Source organism: Rhipicephalus sanguineus, chromosome 2 (assembly GCF_013339695.2).
Source record: "Rhipicephalus sanguineus isolate Rsan-2018 chromosome 2, BIME_Rsan_1.4, whole genome shotgun sequence".
Lineage (NCBI taxonomy): Eukaryota > Metazoa > Arthropoda > Arachnida > Ixodida > Ixodidae > Rhipicephalus > Rhipicephalus sanguineus.
In genome coordinates, this window is record NC_051177.1 from 68,706,264 (window position 1) to 68,719,751 (window position 13,488).

At 47.0% G+C, this 13,488-nt stretch overlaps 1 protein-coding gene across 1 annotated transcript in view; it reads right to left on the bottom strand.

Annotated features, from left to right (window-relative positions):
• Positions 1-88: 88 nt before the first annotated feature.
• LOC119383129 (paired box protein Pax-6-like) overlaps positions 89-13,488 on the bottom strand; it is an 84,310-nt gene continuing 70,910 nt past the window's right edge. The window contains exons 5-8 of the mRNA XM_049412425.1: positions 10,270-10,395; positions 8,300-8,382; positions 4,632-5,145; positions 89-3,811 (exon numbers count right to left, since the gene is read on the bottom strand). Of these exons, the coding sequence (XP_049268382.1) occupies positions 3,717-3,811; positions 4,632-5,145; positions 8,300-8,382; positions 10,270-10,395 (818 nt within the window). The 3' untranslated portion in view covers positions 89-3,716. The remainder of the gene's footprint in view (positions 3,812-4,631; positions 5,146-8,299; positions 8,383-10,269; positions 10,396-13,488) is intronic.

Consider the following 13,488-nt stretch of genomic DNA (forward strand, 5'->3'; position numbering starts at 1 on the left):
CAACTAGCTCAATCATCCAGCGTGGTGGAAAGTGAAAGCTTTCTCCCACAGCATGGACAGCGAAGAACGAGGAGGAAACATGTGCAGGTGTGACGATGAAATGCGTTTATTTATTAAACTGCGAGGCACTAGAGCGTTCGCGCCAGAAAGTGCATCACGTTGCTGCAGCACGGGGGAACTTGCTTCACCAGTCTCTTCCGCTCACTCAAAACACACAATCAGCGCGCACACACAAATACGCGCACAAAGAAACGTTCAAGAGTCTCTTGTTCGAACGTCTTTGCACACCTCCGATTCACTGCTTGAGGTATACGCGGCTCTGAAAAAAAAATCATGCGGTTTGACTCTTTTTCACCCTCTGACTCGTCGACTGACACTGTATACAACATCGGGCTGTGCGCTGCGTCAGCAGTTCTCATGCTTCTAGTTGCTGTTCTGCCATTAGATAACGATTTGGATACGTCCCGATAGTGGACATCATTGTAAATAGTCTACATTGACGGCTTTGAAGACAGATTTAAAGGGGTCACGAACCACCCATCGAGCTTGGTGAGAAAACGCGTCCTGCGGATAGCAGGCATTGCTATGAACATCTCAGCCAAATCATGCAGTCGTGCGAGGTAAAAAGAGTTTAGAAGCGGAGCGCGAAGTTGCCGTTTTCTCAGGCGCCCTCGTTTCCTAAAGACGCCTGCGCTCGCTCTCTTCGGTGCTGGCGGCGACTGCTTTTTGACGTCGAACGGCAGATAGCGTGCTATTGGCCAATAGACAACATAAATAAAGAGCCGCGTTTCGATCATTTGCGCGTCTTGCCACGAGGTGCTGTCACGTGCCGGCGCAGCGCTCCATAGTCTGCTAACATTACACAGTGAGTCACACTCGCGCACAGGAATCGCAATGGGAGAAAGCGATCGCGTTTCACTACGCGCGCTCAAGGTCATGATTAGCATGACGTAATTTCTTTCCCCCGTGCCATCCCTCCCTGTGTAGCTTCCAGCGCTTTCGTCGGGACAAGAGAAGAGAGAAGGCGCTTAAAGCGCGCGTCAAACCATTGTAACTCCTCTTTCTCTTGGCAGGTTCGAGGAATTTTTGCGGCAATCGATTCGTGTGGCCTTAAACTCCCGATACTGAGGTCACTCCATTATTACATGGAAAAGTGGTTCATGACCCCTTTAAGTCAAAGCGACGGAGCACACCTGGAGTCACCTGGAAGACGTCTCTATATGCGACGTGACGCCACCTCGCGTCGAAATTTGGATGAAAAAACAAACGAAAAGAACACTTTATCGCCGTGAGCGTGCGAACGTATTAGAAACGGAAATTCGTCTGCATTTGGCGCGTAAGAAATGATGTATATGTTTCCCTGTGAGCTGGCGACCTTCCTATCGATTTTTCGAGCCCTCTGCGCAGCCGCCATCTTGGACAGCATAGAAGTCTGCATATCATTTATTTATTTTTTACTTCGATTCTATCATTTAGAAGCTGCCTCCTTCGTCAGTTTCGTCAGAATTGGAACGAGACTTAAGATGGGCGCTGTCGACTTAGCTGCCTATTCGGCCATCTGTGGCAAATATAAGAACAGAACCTTGGATTGCTTGCAAGCTTGAGCTTTTAGAAGCGCAAACGGAAAATGACATAAGGAAATGCCACATTATAAACACAGGCTCTGTTTGCTATTAGAAGGCTGGCGCAAACAGACGCAAAAACACAAAGTGAAATGAAATGCGGTAAACGCGTGTCTCTTTGCACCTGTCTTCTGTATAAATAGCTACATTTCCCGTCCTGGCACAACAGAAGATCCTTATTTATGTACTACAAGCTGAGGAGCATGCATGGTCATATTGTTTCACGTATGATGTTTTCTGAGGACTCGACTTTTCGTTTCTCACCGCTTAATTCGTTTCTAAGTTCGAACATATTCCTGATCCGCTATGCCGACTGATGAGGAATGACTATACGTGCTTACAAATGTGTTGCACCTATTCACAACCATAGCGGCAATATGTATATTTCTTTGTTCATTCTTCGAATGGAAGGGCATTGCTTGCTAAACAAGTGGTCAGAGCACAGGTTCAGAATTCATATGTTGACAGTTATCCTATACTTTTTACTGGGTCTGCTTTTTCGTGTTTTGATGATCAGGAAACGCTCAATGATATTTCAGAAGACCTATATATGGTCCTAACTGCGTATATCTTTACGAATAAAGTTTCCGCAAAAACAGGACGCCAAGAAGTATATGCTACGAGCGCGAAAGTCTCCACATTCGACTGTCTCGAGTGCCATTAAAATAGCCTTTTAAAAATGTCCTTCATTCAATTATATCGTGCGAACATGTGACAAATCCAGGAATGAAGAGGCTGTTCAATCCTTGTGTTTTTTTTGTTTTGTTTTTTTATATGACTACAAGATTCTCTCGCCATCATTGCGCAATCACGGGCTTCTGAATAAAGTTTATAAAGTGCATCTCCTAACTCTCAATTCTTACTTTCTCTCATCCCGCATCGAGTTCACCGATCACGTCATTAAACCGGCAGCTGAAGCGTCATCCCAGTACGACGTCTCGATGTGCGGTGAGTCGGAGCAGAAAATCGATTCGACGGCTTTCGTCAGACGGATCACAAACGAAAACTGCGCAAAGCACACGCACAATTGTCACTCCGTGGGTTTCTTCGTCGTCGGTCCAATATATATAGTTTCACAGCACAAGGGAGGTTCAGGCGACGAGCACACCCTGCACTGTCCTCATGGTGACGTCTTGCCTGTCCGTGGAATGTCGTAGGCGGCGGATGCCAGTGAGAGCCGCCCAGACTCTGCGGCTTTTACTGTTCGTCCTCTTGAGGCGACGGTGGTTGAACGTGCAAAGATGGCTTGAAGCAAACTTCACGTCCGAGTTGGAGCACAGTTCGGCAGCGCACGGAGGAGAGGATGGGTAAAGGGGGCGGAGGCGGCTGAACGAAAGCGAGGGCCCAAATGTGGTTGGACGGACGCAACGCGGACATATCACACACGTGTGTATAGGCCACGGCGGTTGTGGTTCGATTAGAAGCTCTATACTTTGATTTAGTTGATGACCGAGAAAAAATGAATTGGGAGGGGACGGCTTTTACCTCTTTTTTCACTTATAAGCGCCATTCCTTATTTAACTTTATCTCTCGAAGTCGGCATGGTGGTTCGGTTCACGTGGAAGCCCATGCACAGCATATCTGGCCGACCTCCACAACGTGACTGCACGGTCTTCTCGTTACATGGATGACAACGGATCGAACGTTCAAGTGCAGAAAAATGCGCCACCCCTTACGAATTATTAGGAATTATGAAATATTTCCTTGTCTCGTGCTTCGATATACAAATTGCAAACACAAGCCGTCTTTAAGATTTCGATTTCGAACCGAATGTCTGTTATACCGTGCGAACGGCATTAGTTTTGTTACAGGTGCTGGAGCTGTGCGGAAGCACAGCCATGGCGCAACAAGGCACGCGAAAGCACTTTTCTTTTTTTTTTTTTTTTTGCGCGATATGAGCAGGAAATGACCTCGCCTCCACGAGACGAATGCAGTGCCGAACTGTGCTTCGCTTCCAATTCAGAACTTTCTTTATGCAGGACGACGATGATGATGATCCCGGTGTAGCGTTTTGTAGCGCCCCGGTCATCATCAGAAGTATCCCAGCCGCTGGGGCATGCGTCCGTTCGCCTCTGCCGCAGAGTCAGGCGGCGCCTACTGGATCCGAGGCCAGTAGCTGGACGCCAGGTGGTCGCCGCTGTTGTGGCCGGGCACTTGCACGGGCACCGACACGCCCGGAGAGATGAGCCCTGCGCATGCAGAGAACACCGATGTTTATATCTTATGTATACTCCCGGGAACGCGTGTGTGTTAAGCTCGACAAAGCGAGTTCGATTCCAGGCCTCGTCGGTCGCGTTTAGATCGGGTCGCAACGCCAGAACGATCGTGTACTTATGGTGGTGCATTTAAAGAGCACGCGGTGATCAAAGCTAATTCGGAGTCCCTAACTACGGTGTGCCTCATAATCATATCGTGGTTCTGGCAAATTTATTATTATTATTATTATTATTATTATTATTATTATTATTATTATTATTATTATTATTATTATTATTATTATTATTATTATTATTATTATTATTAAATTTCACATTTAGGAAGCTTTGTTTTATATATATTTCAATCAATCAATCAAAAGAAAATTCTGTATGGTCTTCAGGGCTAAAAGCTGCACTACACTAGGCTGCTCTTGACTGGGTTCCTGAAGACCCTTACACTGGCAGCATGCGACGTTCACAGCACGAATATGCACATCAGATTATAATTACAACATGCGTGAGTAACACTGTAAGAGTTTCAGTAAAGGTCCCATCAAGTAATAAACATAGAATACAGAGAGTTACAGTAGGATACGGGTCAAATGTTTATTACAGCATATAGAACTCCACGGTATAAAGAAAGGAACTGTAACTGCAAGAAAAGAAAAAAGAAATTCCCAAGGATACCCTGGAAAAAACTTGGTAAGGTGCTGCTCCGATGAAACGCGATCACGGCATTCTCTAAAAGACTATTTCTCGGCTCCCAATTAAGCCCTTCAGAGACTGGTCACTCGAGACTATTGGCACTCACCCGTGGATCCGGCTCCGGCCAGCTGAGCGTTGAGATGCGAAGGCCTGGACGGGTAGGGGCCCGTGATCGAGTCGTACGGCGACCTTGCGGCTGTCGCCGCGCCTCCCGACGGGCCCAGCACGCAAGGCGCGTACGGCGACGTGGGCGGTGGTGGCACCGTCGCCGAGCCGTGGTGCGACTGCTGGTGTTGCTGTTGCTGCTGCTGGTGATGCTGTTGTTGCTGCTGAAGGCACGACGCGGCCGCCGCAGCCGCCGCCGCGGCAGCCGCGTAGCCCGTGGCCGGCGAGCCGCTGCCGTACACGTCGGGCACGACGCCGCCGGTGCCCCCTCCGCACCCGGACGGCGCGTGTAGGGACGGGTAGAGCGGGCTTGCATAGCCGGGACTCGGTCGTGGAGGACTACATCCGGTGCCGAGACCGGTCGCGCCGCCGCCGCTGCCTCCATTGCCGTCGCGTCGCTGGCTGCGTAGCTTTTCCTCGCGCCGCCACTTGGCCCGCCGGTTCGAGAACCAGACCTGCGTGCGCAGAGAGGAAAGAAAAAAAAAAAGAACAATAAAGCGGCGTCAATCCTGCGCGGGGATTAACGTTCGACTATGGGCGACGTTTGACTCGGACTCGTTTTTTTGTTCCTCCTCGTCGTGTACAATGGCTTAGCTCGCACTGTTGTTGTTGGAACTGGGTGCATACGCGTACATCCAGCGCTCTGGTACAGGACAACGAACTATGTGATCTTTCCTTTGCTAGTCTTTTTTTTTTTTTCGGACGTACAAGCAAGTGCGGAACATGGAAAAGGGTTAAAGCCGTTGGGGCTGGCGTACAGCTCCGTAGTGCTACAGTTGACAGTAATAACTCATGCTTAAGCGTGCCCTGACCCGTCCACTTTTTTCATGAACAAATTAAGCAAAAATTAAGCCAGTCAGTATGCTAGGGACTAACTCCGCAAGAATTAACGCTGCATTAAATGAGCGCACGAAATGACCTACGAAGTATATCAAGTTAAAGCGTGAACTTACAAGCGCTTACTTGTGGTTCATTGTTTCATATGTGAAACAAACCAGCCGTTGTCTGCTGGTCAACGTTTTTTTGACGTCATGAGAAATGTCACTCATTTTCAGGTTGTCATCTCCAGCACAGAATGGTACACATCTTTTCCAGAAGACATCGGTATCTTAATTCTCAAATCTTAAATTCAAAACTTTCTTTCGTCTCAGCTTTATTTGTGAAATAGCGCCAGCTCGTTCGCCCGGACATGCAAGCAATTGCGGAACATGGAAAAAGGTTAAAGCATTATTCGCAGGAAGTGAGGAAGTAAGTGTTACGAAAAAGTGAGAGAACAAGTTCGTTGAAGGCGGTTAAAGTAGTAAGTGCCAGCATGCGTCTCCGAGAATTCAGCAACGGTAGAGTAAAACGATACATTTAAAAGAAGAATCAAGGATAAATTGCTGCGAGAGAATGAAGGTGGCTTGATGAAGGTTAATCGATTCAAAGAACAACCAAACTCAACTTCGAGACGCGAGGATTGTGTCTTGGCTGCTCACATTCTACGGTTTCGGAACGATGACTAACTCACAAGTCGACATGTATACTTGATACTGTGACATTACGTGCGCCCATCTTGACCTCACAAGCACAATCAGCGATAATCCAGCGAAGTTTACGAACCACGTATACAATGCTTCAAAGCCGGTCTTGCTGCAGCTCGGCCATCAAAACAGCTGCGCACATCCATTCCCTAATGGGCCTTTATAGGTCACGACAATGAAAATACTCAATCTGGACGGGGTAGAAAACGCGTATTGGAAGGAGAAATGAAAAAGAAGAAGAGTGGGTGAAAATCATACACATGTAAAGCATAAGCAGTCCAAACAAACACTCGGTCGATCGCGGGCCACGCGTGGAATAAATCTCCGCGCATATTCAATAAGCGAACCCCCTCGCCCGTTCCTCGCATCGAACGTCTGTCGAGTTCGTCATCGCTATGCCCCGCTTTTCTTTCCTCCATGCGGCGTGGAGCGATCCCGGCTCTTCTGCCGTTCGAAAATGGTTTCCGCCGGCGCGTGCCTTTGTTTGGAGCACGTGCTCGCGTTTCGTCGATGGCTTTCCGCGACAACGAGCACTCCCTGGCACCACCAGCGCCGCCGCATCGCTGCACCAACTCAATGGGCGCGCCATGACGCCCACGTCGAGGAGGGTGTCCCCCCTCTTTCTTCCCGCACGAGCAAGCGATTCGTGCGCGCGCGACTCTCGCGCACGAGTTATGTGTATAGCCTGAGCGTTCTATAGCTTTCTTTTCGCTTTGTTGCGCTTACTTGTCTTTTTTGTTCCGTTTTGACGCTAAAAAAGCGAAGAAGCGTGCTTTTTATGCGCCAGCAGTCATAACTGCGCTCATTAGGCACAGAAATGCGCTCTGGTTCGCACTACTGCGCTTCGGAGGTGATCCTGGCGCGCCGCGCGCCATTGCGTCCTCAAAGAACTCGACTGAAAGAGAAAAAGATAGGGTTGAGCTTCTGCATGCCAGTTGCAAGCTCGATTGTGCGTTCAAAATCAGTGCGCGTGAGTTCATGCGTGTAATGAATAGAGCTGAAGGTCGCCTGCAGCTGAACCCTGTATACGTCCGTTTGCATCGGCTGCATTGATGAGGAATTCACTTTACGTATATATATGCTACCGCATTCGCCTCGAAATCCACATTTGTATACTCTTTGTATAGCGTGTGAAGCGCTTCAAGTACCCGTAAAAATAGGAATAGTCTGCGTTTTTAAGTCTCACTCTCGCTCTCTTTTTTGAGCATGTTGAATCAAACTTGGCGCCTCTGAAAGTTCTCTAGAAAAGCAAGCTGCGAGTTTTAGACATACCAACGAAAGCCCACTTCTGCAGTCTTATAAACAACCTGCAGTCATATAACCAAAACACAAGATTACGTTGTCCCTATGGGACGTTAGCCGCGGGTAATGAAAGATAAACGTATGACCCCGAAAAACGTACACTCTAAGAAAAAAAAAAAGGTTGTCTTTTTACTCTTCCTTTATAATGTGAGAGTCGCTTGTGCAGCACTCTTTTAGAGAGTCACATCGACTATCTTTTGGAATGTCGTGCGTCCCACTATACTCTCCTAAAGGGAGTCAATGTGACTCTCTAAAGAGAGTTATACATTCCACGATCTTTTTTTTCTTTCTTAGAGTGTAGTATGTAAATAGTACCTATGAAATTCCTCGTATGGCGTAAGCAATCGCTATAGTTGGTTGTTGTGGTTTAGATGGCGTCCAGAACGTAGCGTCCCGAAGTCAACGTCGCGAAGTTAACATCCTCTAGATAACGACCTGTAGATAACGTCCCGAAGTTAGCATCGTGATGACAACTTCACGTCCCGAAGACGACGTATAACGTCTATGCGGCTCATCGCAGCGGAGAGCTCTTACTTTCCACCAACTGAAGATCTTTCACTCGACCACACGTGCTCAGCTTACGAGCAATTTTTACAGTCCACAGGCATGGAAATGCGGCCGCTCGTAGCAAGCAGTCGACCCCACCATATTGTGTTCGGCAGAAGAAAACAACATCCAGCCAAACAGCGTATGCGCAAAGGGCGAGAGTGTGATAGCGATAGAGAGAAAGAAGAGAGAGAGAGAGCAGAGGGCTGCAGTGCATGCCGAAGCCTGCAGTGCTCACCTGAATACGTGCCTCGGGCAGGTCGATCTTGGCGGCTAGCCTCTCCCGCGCGAAGACGTCGGGGTAGTGGGTGCGCTCGAATTCTGCACGTGAAGAAAAATAAGCACCATCATATATATATATATATATATATATATATATATATATATATATATATATATATATATATATATATATATATATATCTGGTGTCTTTCTTTTTTTTTTGAGTGGCGCTAACACCGAGTAAAAGTAAAACTGGTACTAAATCGATGGTTGTGGTTCCAGTCAGAAGTTATAATGGATACACATGATATCTGAGCATAACTTGACTAAAGGTAAGGGTCAATTAAGTGACAGGGTAATGAGTGAAAACTAATTTATTCGATTCATTGAAAGATTGTGAGCAGGTGGAATTGTTGCGGCACCTGGCGGAGCAGAGCTCAACCACGCACTTACTTCTGCGTGGCCTCCGAGATCCGCCTCGGCAGCGCGCGAAACGTAAACCCGAGGAATACACCAGGGCACACGAGTGCCGACGTGGACAGATATTTACATGGGCAGATATTTTTCCCAAATTGATATAAGCAGATGACAGGATACTATATGTATGTATGTATATATATATATATATATATATATATATATATATATATATATATATATATATATATATATATATATATATATATATATATATATATATATATATATATATATATATACTCAGTCTGGTTTGCTCTAAGCAGCGTAACCAATCTCTGGGTCAATCCTCCTTTTTTGGGAGAATTAAGTTTTGATCATCATTGCTATATAAAAAGCGCACAATATAACTGGGCGAGAAATTAGAATAATAGTGTTACCCTATAAAAAATGTTTTTCAAGCTTTCAAGTGACACATTTAGGCTGCGGAAAAACTGCGATTTACGAATTGGAGCCTGTTATAATTGAGCTCGCAATGGCGAACCTATGTCATTTATTATTATTTGATTACCTTAAAAACCCCGTTCGAACTATTACAGTGGGACTTCTTAGATGTATACACAAAATCAAGCAGGTGTTAGACGGCGAAATAGAAGTTTGAAAGAGAATTATGAGTGACATAAGTTACGCGATATCCGTTCCTAAAGCGTGCTATGAAAACCTTTATGTCTCGGATTTGACAATGAAAGAGAGTTCAACTTGTATAAATAGCCCTGCAGTCGAAACCCCCGCGATATTTCGTTCAGCAGAGAAAAAAATCACAGCATATCCACGGAGTGAATGATGATGAGTGGGCGAAGCTGCGGAGGTTCATCGGTAAACCGTGAATCTTCCGTGAATTCTGCCCAGTACATCATCACCGACGTGAGATCGGGCGCGTTTATACTAAAGGTTCGATGAGTTATGACGACTTGCAGCTCACTTTAATTTTACATGTACGCTGTGAATTTTCATTGTTTAGAAAACCATTGCTTTAGAAAACATCTGGCGTCTTTCGTTAAGCAGCTGGCGTCTTTTCGTTTTGCTTTAGAAACATCTGGCGTTCTTCCATTTTGCTTTTACAAAACATCTGGCGTCTTTCGTTGGTTTATTTCATCAATCAACGGCGTTTTGAACAAAATTTTTATTGTTTAACCACGCACAGGAGAAATCTCACCAGGCACTACCATGGAGGTAAAGAATAGCTGCTAATGGGAATGAGAGACAGAAGAAGTCGGCTTTTAGCTACCGCTGCGAATTTTTTATTGTTCAACAACGCGCAGGAAAAATCTCCCACCGGCACCACCTTGGAGGTCAAAGCGTAAGACTGGTTACGCACTACGACTACGACTACGAGGGACGAACGGGTGCCGCCTTAAGGAGCTTCGCCCCTAAAAACACCACAGCCACTTCGCCACGGCATTCGAGTGCAACTTCGCCATAACGCCATATTCAGCATTCAACACCATATATCATTCGAGCGGACGCTTACATATAGGGGATGTACTTATATGTAAATGATGTCCCACCTTTCTCTAGCGCCTCTATCTGCTCCATGGAAAAAGAGGTTCGGTTCCGTTGAAGCTTGCGCTTGAGTCGCAAACGTGCCGCCGCATCGTCATCGCCACTCTCTTGGGACTCCGGGTCCAGCTCTGCTGCAGTAGGAAAGAGAAACGAGTTCATTCATTCATTCATTCATTCATTCATTCATTCATTCATTCATTCATTCATTCAACGACTCCTGACTGTCACTATAACCATCCGTTCTCTATACATCGCACTAAATACACCATTTGAGCTAAGAGCAAATATATACTTTGAATGATGAGACCGAAACCACAATTCGCTAGTTGGCCGCTTGTATGTGAAACTGTGCTTGCGGCGCGAACTCCGACACGCTTTATGTGGCGTTGCTAATCGGGATATCTAATTAATAACTATTTGTATCGACTGATATCGTGTAGGTTTTCTTTAAATGTATTAATATAGCTACGGAAGATATTGCAACAGGTATAGTGCAAACAATAGTTTTGCCTCCATCGCGGACTTTGAACGAAATCATAATGAGAGATCGTTGGGATCACAATCAAAAGATTTCGCTTTGCAAAAGCTACGGGCGTGGAGTCTCGTCACGCTGTATATAGAGCGTGCAGGGTAACAAAACTTGCAACAAGCTGAAAATGAAGCAGCACCTAAAGCAAGTGTTTATAATAATAATATCTGGGGTTCTGAAGGGGGTTGTGTACAAGGAAATCAAAGCGAAGCGATTAAAAATGTAATTTACTGCATGTGGAAGAAAATATCTGAGCGGTTGCGCAGAACTGTGCTCCACAAATTATACCAAGTATAATATTTTCATCCATAGAAGTGCCCTATGCAGATGCCAATGCGAATATTTTACGGAAGCCCACTGAGGAGTTAACATGCATATATGTACGATTTGCTCAAGCTTTGCGCAGCTGTCGCGAAGTTGCTCGCAGGATATAGTTAAGACAGTCTTTTCGGGCGCGCCTTTCTGACATACTTAATTTACGAACAATATTAAACCAACAATGCTTCGCTCACTGGAGGACAAGTGCTGCACCATTCTGTGGGTATCCACCCAAACGTGAAACTCAGTGACAGTAATGACTTATGATACCTTGGTACTAACGTAGCTGGTAAAAAATCATGGGCACCCTACCACAGCATGCTTTAGGCTGTTGATCACACCTTCCGTGTGCTGTCGTTGAGCAATTTCACGAATGACTCCCCTTACTGGCCACGTCCACTATTAAGAATGCTTCTGCTATTAATTACTTTGACTTGAGGAGAAGGTATTGAACAAGGACTGTGGCTGAAGCCAACGTTTCGACAAGGAGGCTTGTCTTCACCGCTCTGACAAAGACAAGTTGAACTTCGTATCAATTCTAACTCGCATGAGTTATTAGTTCATACGTTTTGGTAACTGGTACGAGACGCTTCCAGATGTGCATGCGTAACCGAAGGTTCCGAGTGGGTCTCGGTATCTGTGGCCTCGAGGTGATACACTCTGTGTCTTGTATAAAACCCCGTATACACCACAATGAATGCCGCCCGCCAGTCCCAAGCTCGGGCTCGCGCACCGGCGCACTGCGGCGTGGGCCCCCTTCCAGCGATTGCACCCGTGGCGACACGCGACAACCGCAACAGCGACCCGCGCACCCGCTACAACAGCCAACTGCGTATACTGCACACACGTAGAACACAGAAGCGCAGACCCCCCTGTTATAGTTCCAGCACGTAGGCTAGGCCCAAAACATCGAGAAGGGAGGGCACAGACACACACACTGTAGACAGAGAAAGGATGTAGAGGAAACGGGCGTTATCGGCTCGTTCCGCTCCAGCGCGGCCCAGGAGAGCGCCGCGTCCTTTGGCCCAATCTCGCGGGCCGATCCTCTAGCTGCGTGCGTCGGCAACCAAACGCGGCTAGCCGAGCCAAAACTCGGCCCGACCACTGCGGCCGCGGTGCGAGTTGAGCGAACCCCGCACGGCACACACACCAGGGTTGCTGGCGGCTGCGCTTCTCTTATCGGCGGTGCCGCCCGAGAGGAGAAAAACCGCGGAGCCGCGTCGCTCTCGCATCGGCAATGCGGAGGAGAGAGAGAGTTGGCGACGTCGTATACTCATCCGCCTCCTTTCTTCGATAAGGGAGCCAGGGATGCGCACCACTGAACTAGCGCTCTGCGACGTCTTTATAGGGGGATAAAAATGCGAGGTGGGGGGGAGGGTGTACAGTCGGCGCAAGAACACCAGAACGCTGCGCGTGGCGCCCTCGCACGGCAGCCGCTATTGCCGCAACTAGGGCGCAGTCTATACAGTCACCGCAACAGAACGCGACAACTGCGTGAGGAGATGGTTGTTAGTTTTGACCTCGTAATCACGCTTAAACCGTGACTCGTGTTAAATTTGCATAAAGTAATTCCAACTTTATATCGGTAAAAATGATACTTAAGTTAATTTCTTTTATAGGGTGTACTGGATAGTAGACAGCGTAAATCGGGCTAGACATTTGCAGGCGATACCTCACTTTTTTTTTTGTGTGTGTACAGATACATTAATTCCAGCAGAGGAGCAGAGGATGCCTCGCATTTTAAGACCTGAATGAAGCACAACATTCTTTCCAATTCATTTTTAAATTATGAAATGCGCCACTTAACTCTCATATCAGCCCTATCACTATTCTCTTTTCGCTCATTATCATCGTTGACTCACGTCAATGCATTCAACTTGACACTCCTCGTTTTCCAGTCTCCGAGGCCAAGGGGCCGCCGCGCCTTCACCTCCGCTCGAATGGTTTGACGACCACGACTCTTGACAGCGAGGACGACCGGCGGCGAAACTCAATGCGAGGTTATCGCGCTATCGCTTTCCTGTCTCCCAGCGCCCGAGATATTGACGGCCTTCATTCACCTGGTTTGTTTTCCGTGAGTGCGCCTGTATTCGTGCATGTATATATGAACGTGAGTGAGTCACTTTTCGTTTTGTTTTTATCAATGTATATAACTTCCCAGACTTGAAAGAAAAGCTCTTTCCGCGCGTCTCGCGTGGTGTTCTCACGGATATATCTTTAGCCGCTTCCCAAACTGCGCTTGCAGTCGAAAACCGCGCAATGTAAACTGAGTGCTAAGTGTTCTGATAACATACAAACAGCACCGAAAACGGGCAAGATAAGGCTAAATTTGTTTTAAAGTATACATAAGCACATTGTGGAAGGCAGGAACACGGGG